This window comes from Marmota monax, unplaced genomic scaffold (assembly GCF_021218885.2).
Source record: "Marmota monax isolate L192 unplaced genomic scaffold, Marmota_monax_Labrador192_F-V1.1 WCK01_AAM20220418_F8-fsc00027, whole genome shotgun sequence".
NCBI lineage: Eukaryota > Metazoa > Chordata > Mammalia > Rodentia > Sciuridae > Marmota > Marmota monax.
This window is the reverse complement of record NW_026694617.1, coordinates 6110881-6136828: the sequence shown is the minus strand read 5'-3', so window position 1 is coordinate 6136828 and position 25948 is coordinate 6110881. Positions and strand designations below refer to the sequence as shown.

The 25948-nt window shown below is 31.7% G+C and overlaps 1 protein-coding gene across 1 annotated transcript in view; it reads right to left on the bottom strand.

The window, feature by feature from the left end:
- Positions 1–1416: 1416 nt before the first annotated feature.
- Positions 1417–25948, bottom strand: part of Capza2 (capping actin protein of muscle Z-line subunit alpha 2) — a 39165-nt gene continuing 14633 nt past the window's right edge. Inside the window, exons 2-10 of the mRNA XM_046422439.2 lie at positions 24016–24079; positions 20961–21012; positions 17796–17859; positions 12918–13124; positions 11223–11302; positions 7943–8024; positions 6666–6737; positions 3100–3162; positions 1417–2358 (exon numbers count right to left, since the gene is read on the bottom strand). Coding sequence (XP_046278395.1) covers positions 2218–2358; positions 3100–3162; positions 6666–6737; positions 7943–8024; positions 11223–11302; positions 12918–13124; positions 17796–17859; positions 20961–21012; positions 24016–24079 — 825 coding nt within the window. The 3' untranslated portion in view covers positions 1417–2217. The remainder of the gene's footprint in view (positions 2359–3099; positions 3163–6665; positions 6738–7942; positions 8025–11222; positions 11303–12917; positions 13125–17795; positions 17860–20960; positions 21013–24015; positions 24080–25948) is intronic.

Genomic DNA, 25948 nt, shown 5'->3' with positions numbered 1-25948 from the left:
ACTCATGGAGGAGTCTTTCATCTTGGCTATCAAACTGTTTCCCAGGCTCATTCTCTCTCCCATTCTTTTAACCCAGAGCATTCTTTTGCTTCCTGTTACCTGCTACATGGTATTTCCCCTTGAAATCTAAAACCAAGCTGCTAACCAGATCCCTGCCCCAAACCCCTACCTGCTCCTTCCAGAATCTTCCCCAATTTCTCAAGCCTCAAACACCCTCATCTATTCTCTTTATTTCATGTTCCACAATCATGCTCTTAGAAAATCTAGCTGTTTCATCTACCACTTCACCACTTCTATAACCACCTCGGTCCACAACAGCAGTCTCTTTCAACAGCACTACTGCAGTAGCCTCCTTCTTGTTCTGCTTCTGCTCCCACACCTCAGCCTATTCAACATAGTAGCCTTTAGGGTTCCTATTAAAACCATATCCCTGAACTTCATTCATCTTTTACTGTAATAAAATGTGCTTCATAGCGTATAAAATGCTAGTCTACTGAGTAACCATTATTTTGGCATGTGTTCTGAATTACTTTTGATAATTCTACCTTTCACATGCAAATCTTAAAAAACAGCTGCTTATTTTCAAGAATGTCTTCCAAATTATAAAACAGCCAAAATAATTGGCCTCCATATAAATCCACAATAATCCAAGTGATACAACCAAGCTTCAATACAGATTTACCTGGTATCTATAGTTCAGAATTGTTTTCAAATTTTTGAGAGTATCTTTTAAAACAAGAGCAGATAATTAATGCTATCAATTCATTATTCCCTGGGCATCCCAATATGCCCAAACTTCTAAACTAAAGAGAAAATTAGCCCCAGATGTCATAATTTCATATTATATTCTCAGTGCTTTCAAAGTCCAAATGATTTTAAAAAGAAATTAAATAACATGCTTTGAGAGAATTTTAAAAAATCTATACAACTCAAGCTAATGAAATATTTTATTATACATAATAAAAGTGGTGTTTTGTTGTTTTTTTTTTAAAAAAAAACATTTCCAGGCCCAGACATCTGTAGGAGTATGTGAAGAATGGATTCCACTCCAGTATAAGCATTAAAACTCTACTGAAAGAACCCATAAATCCACCCAACTCCTTATAGTAAATACTAACACTTACCACAGGCTTAAAATTCCTGTGGTATCAGTAAATCTATTTTTTAAAATATTACAAACATGCTCATGATGCATAGGAAGATGGAAAAACTTAAGACTGCACACTATATGTACTCCCAGATTTTTTAAGTTACAATGAATTGAGAATTACAATATCCAAAGAAAATATTTCAAAATAGTATAGGACTCACTGGTGAATTTGTACTCAAATAAATAGGAAAATTTTCATTTTAATGTCACATTGAATTTCAGTACTTTTCAATCCAAGGAAAAAAAAATAAACTGAGACATGGTCATGAGTTCAGGATTATATATATTACAATTTGCCTTGTTATAATACATTTGTGGCTTTATGATAAAAATAACTCAGGGACATACGGAATTCAAGCTAATTTGCGTAACTGTCACAAGAAAAAAAGCATTAGATGCATTTCTGAAGTAAGTATTCTCATTTAATTTCAGAATCTCAAAATAGCAATAGACCTTGGCCTTGTTTAAAAAAAGTTTAGTTAAACACTAAGCTAGCTAAATAACCTTACTGAAAGGTTTAACACAATTGATATAGAAAATGCTTTTTCTTTAATCTCAATCTTACATAAGTGGAAGAGGTGAGGGGAAGGGAAGGTAGACAATTTCTTTAGCAGCATATATGGCTAAGTCTATCAACCACCTTAAACTAGAATGTCCATTATTGACCCCATTAAAAAGAATTGGGCTAACATCAAAAGTTACCCATTTCATAAGCCAAAAGACAATTTTAGGGTTACAGTAAGTAAAATATTTTTGAAATACTTCAAAAACTTTTAACCATAAACTAGAGTAATCATCTTTTCATTGTAAGAAAGAAAGGAAATAATAACAGAAAGTAAAGGACACTTAAACTAAACTCATTTTCAGCCCTCTTCGAACAAAAAAAAAGAAAAATAATGGTTGATTAGCTAAGCTTTGTGCTCTAACCAAACTAATTAATTACAGTGATTTTAAATGGCAATAGCCCATGTTGACTGGGCAGCTTGACAGTTCTGAATACTTTTGCAACAATTTTTTTTTTTAAAAACGCAAAGACACTAAAATGATCCGGTCATGCAATGTTCATCTTATGCATTCTGCATCTCTTTGCCAATCTTGTAGCTAAGAATCTTGTTCCAATCAATCTTAGTACGTGTAACTGGCAACTGTCGACGTAAGGCTTTGAAAGTAGTGTCCGACATTGTCTGATAATTCTCACTGATGGCAGTCTATGAAAAACAGTAGTCAGAAGTTTAAAACAAATGAAATGAACAAAACAATGTATAACACATTAATGTTTTCATAACAATCTTTATTTAAGCAGCCTATTTCACTGCTTACAGTCAAATAAAAAAATCCCAATATGGTTTTATTAAAAGCTGTTTATAACCATTTACAAGAAGCTTATAATCATTTTAAATAATTTAATTTAAAGAAATGAAATTATAAATTAGATTTAATACTTGTTCTCATTTTAAATCTATTTTATTATTTCATTCAGAACAACTTATGAATGACTGTTTACAAGGGGTAGGAACTTATCTAATTCACAAATTAAATGCTTAAATTCAAGTGTGTAAGTTTAGAAACTGATAAATAATGTAAATGGTGGAGTATAAAATCAAATGTGATCTAAAGCAGATTACAAACAGTTCAAATAGTTTAAGGAACATCTCTTAAAATTAGAAATCTTGGCATACTTGACCCATACTCAGAAATTTCAGTTAGCTAAAGTTGAGGCTTATTATTTTTAAAATTTTACAAATTTTATAAAATTTAATTGAATTTAATTTATTTCCCACTCTTTTTGGCTCTACTTTTACAAGTCTGCCCTTGTACTCAAAGCAAACACACAAGAAGATGACTGTATTTCATATGGTAAAAAAATGAAAAAACTCAGGAGTATGGTTGAAATTAAAATTTCAATGCCATTCATAAGTGAAAATACATTATACTTTTAAAAATCATACCTGGTATTCATTTTCTGCAGCTTCTACAATCTTTATAAATTCTTTTGCTGTCTGCATCTCACTCTGAATAAAAAATATAACAAAAAGTAAATGAAACAGCAATTTAAAACTAAGACACTATTATGTTTAAATATATGCATGGTTAATAAAATATTACAATTTAATAAATAACACAGATGAAGATGGTAACAAGTAAAAGGAAAACTGTATGATCAATTACTCTAAGTCCAAGGGGAACCTGGCAAAAGTATTTTAAAAGTCCACAGAATGAGCCTGGTATCTACATTTAACTTATTAAAATAAGTTAAATCTTAATAATGTACACTGATGAAAATTCAAGTGTAATATTTAAGATGCAATCCAATAGACAACCTTTATAGGTAAGAAATTAGACACAGATTTCTAACTAATGACTATCTTTACCTAAATACTGTTATCTACTAAGCAATGTTTATCGCTAAAATAATATACAAAACTATTAATCTGGAAGTGCATATCTTAAAGTTTAAAGTGAACTTATTTTACCATCTAAATATTTTCTGAAAAAATTTTTAACATGCCAGTATTTGGTTTTGCTTACCTTTTTCCTAATTTTAAAGTCAAGAGAAATCTACATTTTTTAAAAATGTAAAATTCATTGGTACCTTTGTTTATATTTTATGTGTGTGCATGAGTATCTAAATACATTACATAAATATATGTGTGAAAATTAGATAAATTTTTCTCTTTCCTAAAATAATAAAACAAAACCTACATACAATGAAGTGAAAAAAAAAATTACTAAGACTCAGAACCAACATAATAGCCAAGGTAATCACTATGACCAACTCTTATAATCCCATAGTCTACAATTTTCTGAACACATCTCTCTTAGGAAGAATTTTTCCCTAACATCACACTCCCAAAGAAGACAATACCAAGTGCTCTTGTTATGCAAAGAACATGACATGTGGGCTGGGGTTTTGGCTCAGTGGCAGAGCGCTCGCTTCGCAAGCATGAGGCACTGGGTTAGATCCTCAGTACCACATAAAATCTTACAGAAGTTAGGTTTCTTTCCCTAGCAGACTTTGCAACCAGAATAGTACCTAGCACAATTGTAGAAACCATCTAAATACTGTAGAATTTTTTAAAACATACAGCATCTTTGTCTGGGGTAGTATCCACTCTATCCCAGAGTTAAAACTTTCTTAAAATTAAAAATAACTTTTCTTTATTGTTTATTTGCTAATTTTTGTACACTGGAAACTAATGTTTATACTAAAGTGGTATTTTTATATATGAACACAAACATTTATGGACAAATGTCACCTTAATGTTATATTCTCAATATCTTTGGGGTAAAAAAAAAAAAATTCACAAGAAAACAGTTCTATATTCCACAGAAAGAATAACATAACATACAATGCAGTTTAAAAATTAGGGACAGGATCACATACCTAAATGTAAGCACTAACACTATAAAACTCTAGAAGAAAATGAAGCAAACCTTTATGACCTTGGGTTACGCAATGGTTTCTAGTAATATATATCAAAAGCACAAATAATAAAAGAAAAATGAGACTATATACATACTACATTTCTGTTCTGCAAATTATACCACTAAGAAAGTAAAAAGAGTAATATTCCAATGTGTATATATATACCACAGTTTCTTTATCCATTCATCTATCAAAGGGCTTCTAGGATGGTTCCACAGTTAGTTATTGTGAATTGAGCTGCTACAAACATTGATGTGGCTCTGTCACTACAGCATGATGATTTTAAGAACTTTGGGTATAGACTGAGGAGTGGGATAGCTGGGTCAAATGGTGGTTCCATTCCAAGTTTTCTAAAAAATCTCCATACTGCTTTTCAGATTGGTTGCACCAATTTGCAGTACACAATGGAATATTACTCAGCATTAAGAGAATAAGATTATGGTATTTGCAGGTAAATGGATGGGGCTGGAGAATATCATGCTAAGCAAAGTAAGCCAATCCCCAAAAGCCAAAGAGAATGTTCTCTCTGTTAAGTGGATGCTGATCCATAATTGGGGGGGGGGGGCATGAGAAGAATGGAGGAACTTTGGGGAAAGGGGAGGGAGGAGAGAGGATGGGTCATAGAGGCAGGAAAGATGGTCGAATGAGATAGACATCATTACCCTAGGTACACATATGACTACACATATGGTGCAACGCTATATCATATACATCCAAAGAAATGAAAAGTTGTGCTGCATTTGTTTACAATGAATCTAAATGCATTCTGCTGTCATAGATATCTAATTTGAATAAATAAATTAATTAATTAAATAATTTTAATAAGGAAGTAAAAAGAGCTGGGCGTAGTGGGTCCTGCCTGTAATCCCAATGGTTCGGGAGGCTGAGACAGGAGAATCAAAGCCATTCTCAGCAAGGGTGAGGAGCTATGGAACTCAGTGAGAGCCTTTCTCTAAATAAAATACAAAATAGGGCTGGAGATGTGGCTCAGTGGTCTAGTGTCCCTTAGTTCAATCCCTGTTACAAAAAACAAGAAGGAAAAAGACAACACACAAAAGGGTGAAAATGTTTACACAACACATGTCTGATCCCAGATCCGTATCCAGAATATATAGACAGCTGCAACTAAATAATAAAAACAGAAATAACCAGTTAAGAAATGGGCAAAGGAACTAACCAGACATTCTCCAAAGACATACAAATGGTTAGTAAATACATGAAAAAATGTTCAACATCATTAGCCACCAGGAAAATGCAAAGAGAAACCACAATAAGATACTACTTCATACTGACTAGGATAGCTATAATGAAAAAGACAAGTTTTCACCAGGATGTGGAAAAATGGGAATCCTCATACACTGCTTGGAACCGTAAAATGGTGCAGCTACTCAGGAAAAGTCTGGAAAGTCTTCAAAATACTAAATACAGTTACCACACAATCCAACAATTCCACACCTATGTATATACTAAAGAAAAACAAAAAACAAATGTCTATACTAAAAACAGTACACGAATGTTCATAGTAGCAAAAAGTAAAAATATAATAGAAGTGTCTATCAACTGATGAATGGCTAAAAGGTATATACCAGTAATAGGAAAGAATGAAGTATCATCCAACAAGGATGAACACTGAAAATGTGCTAAGTGAAAGAAGCCAGTCACACAATACTGCATATTATTTTATGACTGCATTCATATAAAATGTCCAAAATAGGCAAGTCTGTAAATCAGAAAGTAGATTAGTAGATGCTTAGGGCTGGGCTGGGCTTAGGATTAGGGCTGGGGAGAAAGGGATAGAGGGCTTCTTTATAGGAATATGAAAATGTTCTAAAATTAATTTGCAGTAATTGTTGACTAACTGTTAATCTAAAAGCACTGAATTTTATATTTTAAAAGCATGAATTCAATGGTGTGTGTTGTATCTCAACAAAGCTGCTTAAAAAATGTTAGGTACAGAATTATGATTACCACCTTTAATCTATTTGAAAAACAGAATCAGAAAAGAAAATATTATTAAAATGTTAGTTCTGAAACTCCTCTAGTTTTACAAAAGATATTGTTTTCATTTTCCTGTGAAATTATACTTACAGACACTGTTAGGTAATCTTGTATATCTTTATGACTCACTAGCTGAACGTTACCATCTTCATAATAATGAACCTATTAGAAAAAGAAATTACACACAACACATTATAGGAACCATCAAGATCCTCATGGCTTCAGCAATTATATCAATGTAGACTGAATACATGCCAGCTCTAGTCCAGACTTCTCTGTGGAGCTCCAGACCTTTGGAACTCTAGCAAGACTCTTCCTGTCCTGTCTACATTTTCCTGCATTTAGGCAAGTGAATAATTTCCACTGACCTGTCTGCCAGATACTTTTGCCTCAAAGCTGTTCTAATGGTACCAAAATCCAAGATGTCCAAAATTGAATTCAAATTATTCCCTTCAAAATATTGCTTCTCTTTTAATTATTTACTCATATTAACTAATCCTCAATCAGGCAAGCTTTTTTAATGTTATTATTTAATGAATGAGGAAACAAACAAAAGGAACTTAAATGACTTCCTCATATCATACAAATAATAACTGGCAGATCTGGGGATTCAAACTCATATGATTTTGAATTTCACGCTCTTGGCTTCTATTCTGTTTCCTCAGGCACAGGTCCCAAGACACAAAGGCAATGGGTCTAAGATTAGAAATGTATACTAGAGTCAGACAACAGAGCCGCAATATGATTCATCTTTATTCTTTCACAGCTCTTGGCATAATTACTTTCATGACAGTTGATCAACAAATGTATTGAACAAATTAGTGAACTAAAACAGAAAAAGATCAGCCTGTAATAGTTATCAAATGTTCTATATAAACATTTAAGTTCACATTAAGAGTCAAAGAATTCACTTCTAGTGAACCTCAGGTAAGAAGCCAAATATGATGAGTACAGGAGACATTTATAAAATATATGTAATATGATTATACATTGTAATATATAGTTATATAGCCACAGAAATTTTAATATTATACTTCACCTAACTCCACTAAACTGAGATGACAGAAGAGTACAACTCAAACTCAGAAGACGCTTAGATGAACAAATTGTATGAAGAGCAGACCAAATGGCAGCATCTAATTTTAGCTGTGTTTTAGAATCTGTCAGCTATCCTTGCAGATTTTTCATGACTAGGGAATGAACTGCAAGATTATTTAAAAGATTTAAACAGAACTACTTAGTTTTCTCACTGTGCAAAAAAGAAAAATCTGGAAAAGACATTTGGTATACTATGAAAATGTAAACTCATGAATTAGTTGTTTCTTTGTTCAGAACATGCCAGACATCAGAAACTTGTTGTTTCATACCTGAATTTTCAAGATGCCAACCACCTGAGTGGTTGATGAAGGAGTGATTGTAAACTTCCACTCTGACCTCCAACGACCATTCCTTAAAAATAAAAACAGCAGCTGTAAATAAGGCAGGGAAAATAATTTGAATCAATATTAAGTTTCAGATTTAAATTCAATGCTACAGTGTGAGAGTACTGGGGGATAGGTGCTGGACATTCACTTTTAATCACTGAAATATTCAAAAGAATCAAAAGGTTAAGTTCAGCTATAAGATATTTAATTTAATCTTCACCCTATGATAAAAAAGGACCTACAAAATAAATATCATTTCAGAATTTTAAAGCTAAGACTTGAAATATAATTCAAACTAAATCATATTATGCTATTTCTTGATTAAAAATTTTAACTTGCTTGTTCAACTGAATCACTTATGCTTTAATTATGAATAAAATGAGGGCACACACCTATAATTCCAGAGACCTAGAAGGTTGAGGTAGAAAGAACACAAATTTGGGGCAAAGCTGGGCTATTTAGAGAGTTTCTGTTTCAAAAATTTAATTTTTTTTTTAAAGCTGGGATGTAGCTCAGTGGCAGAGTGCCCCTGGGTTCAATTCCCAGTACTAAGGGAGAGAGAATAAAATAAATAAATGTTACAGTACCAGAGTTTTTCATACATATAAATTAGAGCAGTTTAACATCTCCTAAATTATACAAAGTACCAAATAATTTTTAAGAAGTGACTAGAAAATGTCATACACATTCATAGTAAGAAACAGAAAATGTAAACATGTATACTATCTCTAGCAGTGAATTTCATCTTATTTTTCTGATAGTCTTTTCATAGCAACTCTTTTTTCACCTTTATTTGCTCTTTGCACACACAAGACATTCTGATATGCAAATTAATACCTGTTAGCTTTTTTCTAAAATAGTCACAGTGTTAGTGGATTACCATACTGGATTTTGCTATAAAAATTATTTCTGGGCTCCTTTTAATATTTTTGCAGTTTACCCAATCATAATGTTTGTTGAATGACAGTACTCTCTTACCTAGAGTTAACACCTAACAGTCGAAAGTTTTATATATATATATATATATATATATATATATATTTTAAGTTGTTGATAGACATTTATTTATTCATATGTGGTGCTGAGAATTGAACCCAGTGCCTCACGCATGCCAGGCAAGTGCACTACCGCTGAGCCATAGCACCAGCCCCCACTCCAAAGTTTTATTATAACAATGTATATGTTCTACAAAATAAGAGAATTTTCTTATGTGTCTTGATTTTGAGCAGCACATTCAAGAACATTCAAAGCAGCTTGATAGAAAAAGACCCTAGGTCTGTTCACTTTGTTTCAAGATTCCAAAAGAAGTTATTCTTTTTATTTAGGTATCAATACCAAGCAACTAGTAAGTTCTAAACATATACATTACTAATTATAATGACAAGATACATACATCATTATTGATTATGAAAAGAAAGGGGAAAAAAAAGGAATTCCAGTCCACGTAATAATGGTAACAATTTGAGAACCAGTTCAAAACTCTTCCAGAGACACTGAGAGTGCCCCTTCAGCAATGGAGTAAGTGGCCAAGTCTTTAATATTTTGCACCTCTCTTACAAATATGCATTCTTTCAATAAACATTTATTAAGCCCTAATACCACTAAACACTTAGGAAATAGTAGAGAATAAGGAGAGAAGGTCTCTAGTGAAATCCAAGAAACACCCAAGACTAGTTTCTTCTAATTTTTATTTTACCTACATTTTAGGTAAAATAAAGTTTCTTTGTATCTAAATACCTAGATTCCATGAGATTAATGTGCCATGATATTTAGTACTTTGGAAAACCATAATTTACTTCTCCAAAAAGTGAAAATCACTTTTAACTTCAATGATACAATGCTCATAGTGGTGATTCAGGTAACATCAACAATATGGGGGGCTTGGAGTGGGGGTAAAATAGTGCAAATAAAATGCCAAGAGACATTTTCTTCACTTTGTATATGCAAAAACTCAAGACTTCGTTTCCCCTCTAATTAATAATTTATTACAACATCTTCAACAGATTTTATTAAAGTAAGACAATAACAAGAATTTTCCTTTAACAGTACTTCAATCTCAATAAGATTGATTTTATTATGTATTTCCTGACACAATGTATTAATAATGATTTTGCAAAGCCTTATGCTTTAGGATTCTGCTAGATTAATACTACATGTTTACAGAGCTAAAATAGAGAAACTAGATTTATATCAAGTCCATGAAAGTAATTTTGTATGCCAGTATCTTTAGGAAAGTGCATGTTGTCATTAAGGCATATGTTTACATACAGAAATGATATGGAAATAATTTTCCTTCTGTGATGCTGGATCTGCATTTCTCCAAATATTCTTGATTAATCTTGTAACCTTGCATTTATGTCTGACATAGTTAAGTACGGGGGCACCTTCGGGCCAAGGTCCAAACTAGTCCATTGAGGTTACTGACACTTACCCTCAACAGCACCACCAATGAACTTGGCTAATAAGTTACAGAATAATATACTTAAAAGGTAAACATTATGACTATTTACTCTTATAATTTCAGCATGTATTAATAAAAAAAAGGGAAAAAAGTAAAGACTTCATTCAATTCTGAACTTGTAAAGTCTTGGAGGAAAAACTCAATCCTGGAACAGGGAGTATATCAGAAATAAGTCTAATAATAAAAAAGGTCACCGACTTTTCAAATATCTGAGCTTAACAGGACAAGTAGTACTGTTAGGGGCTAGATTCTATAAGGAATAATTGAATTATTTGTATGCAAAATTACAAGGCATATTTTTGTAATTTTATTTCCCCACACTGGCCAACCAAACACAAAGCAATCCCAATAAAAACATCTGCTTCAGAGGCCCCAGATTCACAACAGAATGGTTCTTCACTTTATAACTGCTTGTCTCCTCCCCACATAAGTTTCATTCAGGAACACCCACTTCACAGAATGAGCATATGGGCCTGCCAATTGGGCTGCTTATACGCACACATGCTCCCTTAGGGTGCTGCCTGCTACTCTCCAAAAACACTATGCTCTCCCACATTCTTTTCACTGAATGTCAACAGATTTACTGCTACCTTTAATGATTAGGTCCTTCGTGGAGCCAGTATAGGCTGAAGTTTTATACCATGTATATACTGTTTTTAGTCAATCATATTCAAAAAGGTACAGCCCAGATCATTAAACCAAGAACTCCCAACAATATAATCAATACCAACATTTCTCCAATTACACAAAATTTTAACTTACCAAAAGTTTTTTGCTTGGAACTGATGGCTTTCTATGCATGCAATAATGGTTTGCTGTCCATCTATTTTTTTACCATACACCTTATGAGGAAAGAAAATAAGAACAAGAGAGAATTTAGGACCACAAAATGCTCAACTTTAAACATGCATAAAATATTTAAAATTGTAAAGCACTTTGGCAAAAACACACAAAAGGATATAAAGTAAGTCCTCATTCTAACATAGTAACTAGAAAAACAAGTTCTCAAAAATGCACACCAAATCAAATTATCAGTGGATCACAAATGAGCTCAAATTTATGGGGCAAAACTAAATGTACTATATTCATAAGTGTCCATTAGATCTATCATGTTTTCATTCCAAACACAGGGATCATAAGAAACTAGATAATACATTTCAACATATAGATACCAATATAGCTATTTCCACAAGTAAAAACTAGACCTAATTTGTGATTATCATTTTTGTTTACTTCACAATCTTAGGGGGTACCACTTCTTGAGTCATTTTTAAAAGTACCGAGATAAGGGTAAGATAAGGGTACTTACAGACAAGAAAGATCATTAAGAGAATGTCTGGGATGTATAATGCTATTATTTCACCTATGCTACTTTCAAAGTAATAATGTGTGTGTTTCAATTCCCCCAGTAAAAATGATGGCTCTCAAACTCAGCCACTCTCTTACTCTTGCTGAGATATTCTTCCAAAATAATTCTAATCAAGTTATGATTCAAAGAATTTTAAATATTATTTTAGTTATGTTGTTTTTCTTAAATAATCATTGACAGTAAATACTTAGGCAGATTATATGAATTCAGTACTAACCAGGAAACTTCTATGAGAGAAATGGGGTGCTACTGGTAATATTAAAAATTATGTTGGGAAAGCAGGTATGAAACACAGCATATGGTCCCTTTAGGTTGAAGAGGCAAACTGAGGCTAAGCCTACTCAGCTCTGTAAGTCATGTTTAGATGCCTAGACTCTATCTTAAATAAAATGGGAAATCTCTATAAAGGATTTCAAGCAGGGGGGTTTCATGATCTGATTTGCATTTAAAAAAAATCACTATAGCTATAGAGAAGATCACTGAAGCACAAACTGGGTGCTTAATAATAGCCTGTCTTGGTACAGTCTTATGAAAGTTCACAAGCAAACAAAAAAGCACTAATTTCTACACATTTCATCCTAAAAACATAAACAGGCTAAACCTATGAAAGAAGCACATCAAAAAGTAAGAAATTTGACTGTAATATACTTGAGGACACGATTCCATTTTCTTTCTTTCTTTTAAATTTTTTTAGTTGTATATGTACATAATACCTTTATTTATTTTTTTGTGGTGCTGAGGATTTAACCCAGTGCCTCACATGTGCTAGGCAAGCACTCTACCACTAAACCACAATCCCAGCCCCATGATTCCACTTTCAATTAATTTTATTTATTCAAAAATTCTGTAAATTAGTGAAAATAAATTTGACTTAATGTAAGTGAGTCATGAACATGAGATTAAAGAATCTCATGTTTAATCAATGTGTTAGAATTTCTATAGGGATTTGATTCGAGGTACAATGCATTTTCTATTTTTCGATATAATAATACAGTAGTTTTTTGGAAAAAATAGTAAAATTCCTAGGAATTGCTACTTCATCACATTTGCGTAAGATAAAATTTAAAAAGCTGCCCACGATGACTTACAGTGCAGACCCCATTTGGGTAATGTTCTTTTACATAAGCTCGCAGAGCAGTTTCTACTGAAGTTCTCCATGATTCAATTGCATTTTCTGCTTCGTAAGGTCTTGGATCAGTTGCTTCCTTTCTTAGGTGATCAAATTTGAAACAGATTCTGTTTTTTGGATCCAAAAACTTTCCATTTCCCAAGTCACCATGTTCTGTTATCAATACCTTCAATAAGGAAATAAATTTAGGAAAAAAGTATTTACTGATACACACTAGTATACATTTGCTTAAAATTTTCCCTTAAAAAACTATAAAACAATTTTACTCGAAGTGACTGGTTTCACACATGGTACAACTGTTAATACTTCAAATTAGTAAACTGTAAAAACAATGTCATTCAGAGTAGATCAGATTGTTCTTCCAACATAACATCTAGCAAAAATATGCATCCTCTAGTATACTGCTGGAATCAAGCTTTTCCTTTGAGAACTAGTTTATTATTTCTGATATCAGACTCCATTTCCTCAAAACTAAGGAACCAGTGATCACCTTCAATCAGGGAGGTTACAAGAAGGGTTGTAGTCCAGTGAAGAAGCTCTTCAGTACATTGTCCTATCCTGTTGTGGGGCCCACAGTCTCACCTGCTCTCATGTATATGCTTCTGCTTCTTATAAACTAATCACTGTGGTTATTTTTAATTAACTTTCAAATTTTTAAAAACATAACTTACCTATTTATGTACATTTAGATTATACATGCACAAATTTAATATTCTGTGTTTTAATTTTTGAAAATTTTCCTTCACTTACAACTTTCCCATTCTTTCACATTTTACCTATGTTAGGACTTCTTCATTCCTGATGCAAATCATGCTAACAGCACAGAATGCATCGTTCTAAAATTTTTCATGATCATGAAATCCTACATACATAAATATATACATGTTTACAAAAGCATACATACATGATTTTTGGTCATTATTTTATAAGAATGAAATAAAAATGTACACACACAAACACACTGCTCTGCATTTGGCTTTTTTAAAAAAAACATAAACATCTTATAGAAATCTTCCAAGTCTGTGATAACACTTCTCACCATTCTTTTTTTCTTTTTGTGGTGCTGGGGATCGAACCCAGGGCCTTACGCATGTGAGGCAAGCACAATGCCAAATGAGCTGTATCCCCAGCCCCTTACCATTCTTTTTAATGATTGTATAATATCCCAATGATGAGGACTTAACAATTTATTCAGCCAATTTCCCACTGATTACCATCATTTTATTTCTAGATATTCTATTTTCTTCTTTTTTTAAATTTTTAGTTGCTGATTGACCTTTATTTATTTACTCATATGTGGTGCTGAACCCAGTGCTTCACACATGCTAGGCAAGTGCTCTACCAACTGAGCCACGACCCTAGTCCAAGATATTCTATTTTCTTAAAGGAGAGAAAGGCCACATTAAAAAATTGTGAAACAAATATTGTTGTGCATATTTTTATGTGCTAATGTTTTTATTTCCACTGGATGTATTTTTTAATTTAAAACTGTGACCAACACATACTAAATGTATATATTTCCTGGGTACAGAGTGATATTTTCAACCGTGTGCAATGATTACATCAGGATAACTGGCATATCTATTACTTCAAGCATTTATCATTGCTATGTGTTGAGAACATTCAAAACCCATCCTCTTAGCTATTTTAATATATATTTAACTACTGTCAACCACAGTTATCTTACTATGCGCTAAGAATATTCTTCTATTGGACAGATTACCAGCAACGGTGGTGAGAAGAGCAGGTAAGGGGTTTATACATTTTTAATAGACATTATCACCATCAATAGGCATTATAGCTCTTTTAGTTGTCTAATAAGTATAATTTTAATTTCATTTTCTGAATGACGGCTGTAGATCTAAACACTGTTTTATCTTTGTGGGCCATGTGCTCTTCTGTAAATAAATATTCTTTAATACTTATCTGGTTTTCTTTTCTCTATATCAGTTTGTAAGAACTGCTTAATGTAGAACACAATTTTTCATATCTCTGGCTCCATTTAGAGTATGCTCTATATGTGTAATAAGAATTTTAATGCATCCTGCTGTCATTTATTTTAAAAAATCAATAAAAAAGAAAAAAACCATTGCTTAATGTATCTGTTTCAGTATACAATTTAAAAAAATTTATATGTTGCAAAATACCCATCTTTGAGTTTTTGAGTTTATAGTCTTATTTAACATGGTCTTCTTCCCTTATATTGCACATGCTGACTTTCAGATCTCCTAACATTTTCATCATTACACAATTTTTTAATCCATTTGAAATTTAACTTTGTATATTGTGTAAGACAGAGGTTCAACTTAACTTTGTTTCTGGCAGAAATCAGTTGTGCTGATATCTGTATAAAACTTTCATATATTCATGTATTAAATTCTGGTTCTCCATGCCACTTTATTGGCTTATTCATCCACTATGTATAAAAACACAGTGACTTGACTTTACACTGGTTTTAAAATATCTTATGCTACCTAGTAAGGCAATTCTCCAATTCTCCTTCATTGTCCTTACTGTTCTCTTGTACATTTTTCTTGATTATTTCAAGCATGTATTTTTTTTCATATAAAATTTTGGAAAATACTAATTAAAAAAAAAACTGATCAGTAGTCTAATGCAAATTGTACCATATTAATTTATTATTAATTTTTAAAAGTTTCTAAGAATGAAATGCCAATGTGCCTTTCTACTGTCCAGATATTAGTTTGTTTTCATGAAAACAACTACTATTTTCTTCACACTACTGTATGTTTCTTGTTAAGTTTATTTCTTAATGTAAAATTCATAACATTATTTTAAGTGAAATTAACTGTCCAATCCCATCTCCACTGTGTAGGTTTAGGTATTTACCTACTGCAACAGAGGACAGCTAATGTACTTTGTATGTAGTACTTACCTTAAATCCAATCATCTCATCAAGGTTTTTTTGGTTGAGGGTTATACTACTACAGACTCTGGGTACCCTTAAACATATCACCATAGAGATTTCTTTTCTAAGCTTTATAAGTTCTGATTCTCTTGTTTTATTTGGTATACCTTAATTTATGATAAATGATAACTGTAATAAGTAGGTATAATTAGTTAATTTTTAATTTTAAATTGTTTAATGTTTATAGTTTATAATATTTACTATTGGTTTCTGTTAAACAACTCTATTTTAACAGGTTTTATTCTATTTCTACTTTTACTTAGGGTTTTTTTTGTTTTGTTTTGGCGAAGATACCAGAGATTTAACTTGGGGCAATTAACAATACAGCCACACCCCCAGCCCTATTCTGTATTTTATTTAGAAACAGGGTCTCACTGAGTTGCCTAATACCTCACTTTTGCTGAGGCTGGCTTTGAACTCATGATCCTTCTGCCTCAGCCTCCTGAGTTGCTGGGATTACTTTTAATAAGAAATGGTTTCTTGGGCTGGGGATGTGGCTCAAGCAGTAACGTGCTCGTTTGGCATGTGCGGGGTGCTGGGTTCGATCCTCAGCACCAAATAAAAATAAAGTAAAGATGTTGTGTCCACTGAAAACTGAAAAAAAATTATATTAAAAAATTATCTCTCTCTTCTCTATCTTAAAAAAAAAAAAAAGAAATGGTTTCTGAGTTTTTCAAATCTTTTTCATTATCTACTGATACCAGATTTTTCTCTGTTAATACATAAGACCAAAACACTGCCTTCCATGGAACCATTCTCACATTCCTAAAAAAAGTATTTAGTTTTGCTATGTTATTCTTTTTGATATATTTCTAGATCCTACATATTCAAAGTTTTAAAATCTCGTCACATGTAAAATTAGTATACAATTAAACTTTTTATATTTTTTAAGTATTAAAATTATGCTATATTTATAAAAAGATTTTGGAAGTTTTCCAGCATTTAAAAAGAATGTACTCTCTATTCTGCAAATTTCCTTTTAGGGATTTATCTCAATAAAAAAAACATATGTCAATGTGACTAGTGGTTCAAAGATTCAAGGCAACAATATTTACAATAGTTAAAAAAAAAGAGGATAAAAAACCAAAACCTCCAGAGAATTTAGGCAATTGATATAATAAAGTAAATATGGAGTTATACATTTGTGTAATCACACATGTACATTTTTACACAAGCTTAAGTTTCTCTTCAGTTACAGGCATTCTCCATCTCACTTTCCCCCTGAAACTATGAGACTATGTATTATATAATGAATAATATCAAACACAAACTCTCACATAATTAGCCACTTAAGGGCTTTCTTTTATCTTCCTTCTTAACCACTTATCTTATATTCTATCATTTCCTTCCTCATATGGTTTTGTATAAATTGTATTTCGCATAGGCATGACATGATTCAACACTATAATCATCACTAAATTATTAGTAATTCTAAAAAAAAACTAGTGACCTTTTGTGGCTTTTCTTAACTTAATTCTAACTTGCATTTTCAAATAAAAACATTTAATAATTACTAAATGCTAAATTACTCACATGAAGAACTGTAGATTTCTAGAGCAACCAAATTATGACATAAAAATCTTATTAATACATATTCTAGATTTTGGATTAATAAAGGATTGATATTTTTTCTATAAAAAACAAGAAAGTAGATTTAAAACAATTATTTTCTAAAATCTTAAATGCATTACAACTAAGTATTTCTAAAAGGAACTGTCTGCTAATATTAGTCTCAAAAAAAAAAAAAACAGAAGTTAATTTTAAATTATTTTGTCAATAAGTGCCTATGATTAAAATGAATATTTTATTTTATCTTTAAGCATACACCACTTTATAATTCTCACATGTCACTGGAGTTGTTTAAACCAAACAAGGATTAGCCAGATTCCATGTTTATATTAAACATACCTGATCTTCATAACCTTCAATTTTTACTGGAGTAAACTGGTCCAAGTTATACTGTGCAAATGCACTAAAAAAGAAAAAGAGCCAATTATTTAAAATTACGTATCTAATGCTTCTTAAAATGACAGTTAAACAATTCACCTCTCAATAAAATTCTGCTACATGGCAAGATTAATACAATTATAATTCTCTATTATAAATATTAACTAACTAGAAATATATCATAGATACAGCTATTTTAAAAACTGCTATCCAGCTTCCAATGTTAGCAACATAAAATTATATCAGGGGGCTGGAGTTGTAGCTCAGTGGTAGAGTGCTTGTCTCGCACATGTGAGGCACTGGGTTAGATCCTCAGCACCACATAAAAATAAATGAATAAATAAATATATTATGTCCATCTACAACTAAAAAAATATTTTTAAAAATTACATCAGAAAGTATAACTGGCCTTTTCATTAAAAATCCTGAAAGTAAAGATTAGCTATCTATAAAATACATAGCTACTTATTCAAGTACTGTATATATTTAAAAAACCAGGAAACGAACTACAGATTGTGAAAATCAGCACCAAAGGGTTTTCAATTAAATAAGAGAGATAACAGATGAACATACCGGTAACACAAAGTAGAAAGTACCATAAGAGAATTACCAATAATGCTCTGTAAAATGGTGTGTGTAATTTTAACATTCTGTTAACACAAGAGTAAGAAGACAATTGGGACAATGTCACAGTGAATGTGATACTGACAAATGGGCTTGAAATAATTGGGTCTGTCCCATTTTGTAGATGTTGGAGGGATGGGTAAGAAAAGAGTATTTCAATTAGTGGGACCAGTATGAGCAAAATGCCTAGAAGCCAATCAGGTTCAACATCATAGGATTTTTAACACCACAGAAAACACCAACCTCAGAGCACTAGGCACAGAGCAGGCCTTCAGTGACATTTACTAAACTGAAGTGCCTTGAATGGATGATGGAATGATTATTTGGGAGGCAAAGCAGCATCACAGAAATTTTTTGAGAAAGAAAAACACAGAAGTTCTTCTGAAGATTAATCTGGCAGTAGTGTGTATGATGAATTGGGCAGTAGAGCAACTACAGCTGGAAAGAGCAGTTAGGTTTTCCCAGACGTCCATGTTAGAAGTGCAGAGGATGAGCAAGGAAATGGTGACCATCTGAATTCAACATTAAAGTCTCTATCTCTACTCTCATACAAAGAAAGAATAATACATTATCAGATAATTTTGTCATACATAGGAAAAACTTAATAGTATGAAAAATAATCCAAAAAATGATATAAAGATCATACTTATTTTGAGGGCTTGGGGATATAGCTCAGTTGGTAGAATGCTTGCCTAGCATGCACAAGTCTCTGGGTTCAATCCCCAGAATCTCCCTACCCCCGCCAAAAAAGATCATATTTATTCCATTAAATCTAAGATATTGAGAATTTTAAAATTTATGAATGCCTCTCAAAAGTTTTTTAGCCAATTATTCACTGTATTAGCTCTTAAGCCTCCCCTAGAAAGAACTGTTTAACTGAGCAAAGCACTACTGATAAGTTAACAAAGAGACTAGTAAATATAAAAATAGCAACCCAGAATTAAATTAGTAACTATCAAATACCTGATATTTCATGTCGAAAAAAGATGGGGGTAAATATATAAGTGCATGGAGAAGGAGGGAGAAGGAAGTTGTTCACCTCTTATTTTCTTAATTCTGTAAATCTGTAATTTTCCTAAGAATTGCCTCAACGTAGCCAAGCAATTACTAATTACTGCCCATAACATCAAATTCCATCCACCTCTAACTTGGGGGGAGTGGGTAAAGGAAAAAAAGGGAAACTAGTATTAGAAATAATGAATATGAAATAAGTAGAATTATATCTTACACGCATAAAGCAAATTAAATTATGACAATTATGCTACAATGCAAAATGTACTCACTAATCTAATAGAATTTCTGGGTTTTGTTCCAATCCTACCATTAGCTAAAATGGGCCCCATCATCTATAACAGCAATTATCATTATCTTAGACTAGATGACTTCCAAAGTCTCTCTGTTGAGAAAACTCCATGTACCCATTCATCATTCACTCAGTAGCCCCTACAACCATGCAAATATTTACTGAGCTCTTATTACTATGTGCTAAGCATTCTACTAGACATAGTGACAACAAAGGTCTCCCAGCTCTTCCTATAGTTTACATCCTTTGCTATTATTCATCAGACCACATCTGATACTTTCCCTCAGCTTAGCTACACCATTTTCCTTATCTAATATTAAAATCTTATTTTAAAACATCTTTAAATAAAACTTGAAAAATTTCTTTATCTCTATAAGCCTTTGATATGCCTCTATTATTATATTTTATTTAACTTGGACTGTTATTAGACATATCTGACTCTGGAAAAATCTCTGAAAGGCTTATTTATCTTATCATCACAGTGAAGTCTGGCATTCTTTTGTCTTTGAATAAAAGGCTATTTCAGGGTGTTTCAAAGTATTCTAGATTTGACAGTAGTAAGTCTAATTTTACTTTGAATCACAGAGAGTTTGTGCCCTTTAGTAAAGATGTCCTGTTAGAATCACTCTAAAGAATAACAGCCTTGTTTCCTTCCCTCACAAAAAGATAAAGAGAGGGAAAAGGAAAAAAAGATTAAAAGAGATGAAGTCCAAAGATGACGCCATTAGGATTAGAATTGCCCACTTCTTTGAATCATGCAAAAATTCAGTAAACATTTATGTGTTAGAGACTATTTTCAGTATTTATAGATGAATAAAATAAACTCCCAAACCTCATAGATATAGAAATCTACTAGGGTCAAACATATAATAAAATTAAATATACATAAAAATTAAGGCAATTACCATTTCAAAAATAATTTACCAAATTTTGCAAATGTCAAAATGTAGTAGCAAATGATTTATATAAGACCACTGGCCAAACATACCATAAATACAGAATTTTATATTATAGTTGAGTCTCTAAGTCCCTTTGTGATCAAAAATATTTCTCCTAGAGTCTAGTACATACATATTGCACATGTTTGAACTTGATGTACAAACACCAATGTCAGGGATTAGTGCTTAAAAATCACTTTTAAAACATCTTTTCTTTCTCCAAGTCACTTTAGTTATGTTACTATAATATGAAATACTTACTGGGCTGCTCCTTCCCTGAGAAGATTATCATTATTAAGCAGTAACCGAACATCTATAAAACAAACATTATGTTTTTTATATTATTATGTTTTGTTTGAAAACTATAAGGAATGCAGATAGTTTTAGTTATGTGTTAACACCCCCACCAATAGAAAGCAAGATCAAATATCACTGTAATGACCAAAAATATTCACAAAATACACACCGTAGTATTTTAACAAAATAAAACATTTTTCTTAGGAAATAGAAGAAGGAATTAAATAGAAATACATACAATTTTGTACTCTTTTAATAGTTGATACAGGAAGTTTGGAACGTATTATCAAAGAACTAAAGTAGTGATAAGCTACATCAGAAAAGTGGTGTGATAAGATCTGCAGAAAAGACAGGACTATGCCTCTTAACTTGACAACACAACAATCAGTTTCAAATAAATTTTCTCTATTAAAAAAAAAAGTGATTAAGTAACAGTTTGTGACCAGAGTCCAGATGCAGATATTTCTGTTCTTTTATAGCTAATGTTCAAGGAACAAATGAATAATTATATTTTCTTTGACTAGTAAGTCAAATCATTAGATTTCCCTTTAACTGGTTCTTAAGTCAGTCCTAATTTTAGACTCAACTATTATTACATAGACATTTGGCTTTTAATCATTAAAATATAAATTCAAAAATAATATTTTTATTAGGAAAATCCAAGCACTTCATAAAACATTAAAGAAAAATCATACGGTTTCACCAAAAACAAAAAGCCTTCTAGTCTAGCCTTGGTATATTTTCTTTCATTATTTTTCTCAAGTACTTGGCTCTTACATAGTTGCTATTTTAAAGTGCATAAAACAATGTATCTTAATTTTTTCATTAAATGAAAATACAAAGAAATAACATATTTCACATTAAGAAACTGGTTAAATAAAAGATGAACAGGCTATAGTTATACACATTGTAAAACTGGGCAGCCATTAAGATGCTGCATAAAAAATTTAAAATACAGACATTTACAATTATGTATATTTTTATCCCAAAAAGCAAACTGAGAAGTTCTATTCAATATGATTTTATGTTCAATATTTTAAACATAATACTTTACAACAGTGATATCTCATGATAGTTATGTCTTTTCTAGTTTTAGTGGGAAAATAATTTAAAAGTAGAAATCTATTCAATCCAGTTAGTTGTACTTTGAAAAAAAAAAAAAAAAAAAGAGCATGTTTTTAATGAGGAGAGTATAGAAGAAAGGAAAACCTAACAAGAATTAAAATAAAATAAAATTTTACTCTTAAGGAAGGAATTAGGCTATAATTCTAAGCCAGGCTACCCATTAGAACCACAGGGTAGTGGGTAGAGTCTTTAAAAAAATAGTCAAAATAAATAATAAAATAAAGATTTTGGAGCCCAAGCCCAGACCTACCAATCAGTTTTTAAGAATGAAAGAAGACCAGAAATCTATCTTTCTATTATTCTAACGTAACAAGCCTAAGGAAAAAGCATTTTGGAACTGAACTGATATTTATTACTTCATAATTCTAAAATTGTTTGCTTCTCTTGGAATCATTCTGATTCCACATTTTCAATGAAAATAAACAAATTGATACAAGACTTCTCCTTTAAAGTTAATTTCTTTTTAACTTTAAAATATCCCCTAAGTTAAAATTTATTAGATAATTCTATATCTTACTTCTACTTCACAGCTCACTCTCCACTCTAGACCTATTTAATGCCTCATCCTAAATGCCTAAATTTATGGGAACTCAACACAGACATATCAATTCAATGTCAATTTCAAATGAGGCTTAGAAAAGTAATTCTCAGAACTCATAAGTTCTTTTAGGACCTTCCTGATTAAAAAATATGTAGGGTCTTTAATTCAAGATAAGAACAGTATTTGACAAATCTTTCTTAAAATTATAATTTATTCTTGACTCTGAACTATAGGGGAGTTTGTGAGCTACTGACTTCAGTACAGTTTCACCATTATCTACTGAAGTCTCTCCTCTGCTTAGGTTCAAATGTGGCCTATAACTTTAACTCAGGAGCAGACTGTTTAAAAATGTAGCTCAAAAGCCATGTGTAAATTCACCTTTAAGACATGGTGAAAAGGCCAAAATATATATAAAGTGTATGTAGAAAGCATTTATATAAAGTAGGAATAATAGCATATTTATAATACTTGCTGCAACTTTCTCTTTTAACTGCGTAAGTAAAGTTTTGTGGGCTGGGGATGTGCCTCAGTGGTTCAGCATTTGCCAAGCCCACACAAAGCCTGGATTTGATCCCTAGCACCGCAAAAAAAAAAAAAGAAAAAGTTTTGCAAGGAGCTCTCTGTAGGCCATTATTCTGGTGATTCTTACAATCTTGTCATTCTTACTGCTAAAGAGCAGCTGCTATCAAAGTCTGTATAGCAACCAGAAGATTATCTAGACTTTTAAACTTGTGATCCATAGGTAAATAATTATGAAAATGTTTGCTAATGAAGTCTAAAGAAAGGGATACTGTGAAATGATTTATAATATACAATTAAAATAACAAAACTTTTGACTTGTGCTACCATCTTCTATGCATGATGAAAATGGCTCCCCACCCCCTTTTTACTGGCTGTTTGTATTGCTCTAATAGGTTTTTCTCAAAAAGAAATACAAAACTGTACTCCATAATTTAAAAAAAAAATTTAAAATGAAAAATTCTATTGTCTTTCTTCCTTAAATGATCTATTCAAAGAACATTTATTGTGTGTCTTTATAGTTTTACTTAAAAACAATTTACCAAAAAAGATGTTCCTTTCCCAGAATAAGGTTATATTCTACTCAGTAACTAGTATAAAGTTTATTTTATCCTTTAAAAAGGGTTAATATGTTCAAACAAAATTATCACATATATCATATGTACATTATATCTAGCCATTAAAAAATTCAGATTAACAAAACTTCATTGTAAATCAGAAAACAGACTTTTCTACACTATCTTTAGCTTATTTTGGTGATTATGCTTAAAAAAAGATAGAAAAACAGCGCTTTTTTTATATATCAAGACTTAATGTTACAAGTTAAACACTCACCATTAAAAACTTCATTAAATTCTCCAGGAGGGGCATGAATGATGAATTTTGCTGCTATACGTACCTAAAATAAAAGTGAAGATATAAATATACCATAGCACACATCTCTGCTGAAATGACCCAAAATCATACAAAATTATACAACTTTAAAGTTTTACTGAAAATGATAAGAAGATTTTCACAGTGATACTTCTCCACCCAAACACTTTAAAAGTAATTTCCTATTACTGTTTTAATTATCTAATATACAACCACAACATAGGCTGAATGTAGATAAAATAATTCAGTGAAGTTAAGGATTAAAAGATGCCAACAGATAAACATTTTCTTACAGTTGATTTTATTTCTTTTTAAACTAAAGTGAAAAAAAAAAAACAAGAAAATCTTTATGTGTAAAGAAATGCGCATTATGTATGCTAAAGAAATCTAACATACCTATGGATCTATAAAATCACAAATTCATGAAAATATGGAGAGAAATCAGGGAAGAAGGTTTAACAAAAAGTTTAATATGAGACCTGACAAGTTCTCAGGAAATTCTAGTTCAAAGATAAATAAGAAAAAATTTCAACAGGTGTACTGACAGGCCTATTTTAAAAGAATAAAGCCAATTTTGACAAAGAGTTTAAAACTTAACGAAAATGCTTCTGAGATGTTAAAGGACATGCCAACATTACCGTTTAGTGAAGGAGCTTATTATATAAAGACTGTGAAGGAGTAAAATCAAGGCAACTAGAATAGCCAAAACAATTTTGAAAAAGAACAAAACTGAGAACCATAATACAAGCATCAAGATAGTTTGGGTTTAATGAAAGGAGAGACAATTAACAGAAAAGAATTCAAAGTCCAAAAATATGTACATCTATATGCAGTGAAATGATTGCTGATAAAGGTGGAAAAGCAATTTACTGGAGGAAGGACATATTTTCAACAAATGATATTGGGATAATTAGATATTCGTGAGCAGAAGAAAAAACCTCAACCTAAACTTCACATTTTATACAAAAATTAACTTTAAGTGGATCATAGTTTTAAATGTAAAACAGAATTAAAATAAATGAAAAAAAATACAACCTGAAAAAATCTTAGTGATCTAATAATCTTAGTAAAAAAATTTTAGACATAATGCCCAAATTGTGGTTTACTAAAAAAACTGATAAGCAAGAATTCACTAAAATTAAAAACTTTTGCTCTGTCAAGGACTTGCACTATTGAAAGAATGAAAAAACAAGCTGCAAATTGAAAAAAAAGTATAGGTACAGCATTCTTAATCTGAAAATCTGAAAAAATTTTGTATTTTCTATAAAATAGTTATTTTATACATATATATGTATAATAATATAAATGTTATATAAAATGGTAATCCATCATGGATAATTACTACATGATACTACATGATGATTACTACATAATCAAATGGGGTTTATCCCAGGAAATTAAGGGTAATCTTGCAACTTAAAATATATTTTATATAAACTATATATGATATTTCTTACAAAGGTAAGCACATACCATAAGACACAATGATCAATCCCACTCCAAGTATTGTTGCAAGTCATGGGCTGTGTGTGTGAGCTGGGCACATTTGAGCATATGAGGGGACTGGTCTGGCATTACATGCTTTGGGGGCTGTGCGACACATGTGTGCCTTTCCTCTTGCTCTGCCTGTTATCCCACACAGCACCTGAGATGGATGTGGCTTTCCAAATGTTAATCAACCTGCTGACCATAAGACATCACCAAGCAAGACTCCACCCTCCAAAACCCAATCCCTTGCCTTATTTGGGTGGGAAATTCTATGAATGGCTTCTCTCCAATAGGGGGGTTTCAGGTGTGCTCTCTCTCTCTCTTGCCTCTTGTCTCCCTTACTCCCCTTTCCTTCTAGCATGGGAGCTGAAACCTGAGGTCTCAGAGCTATCCCTGAACCCCCAAA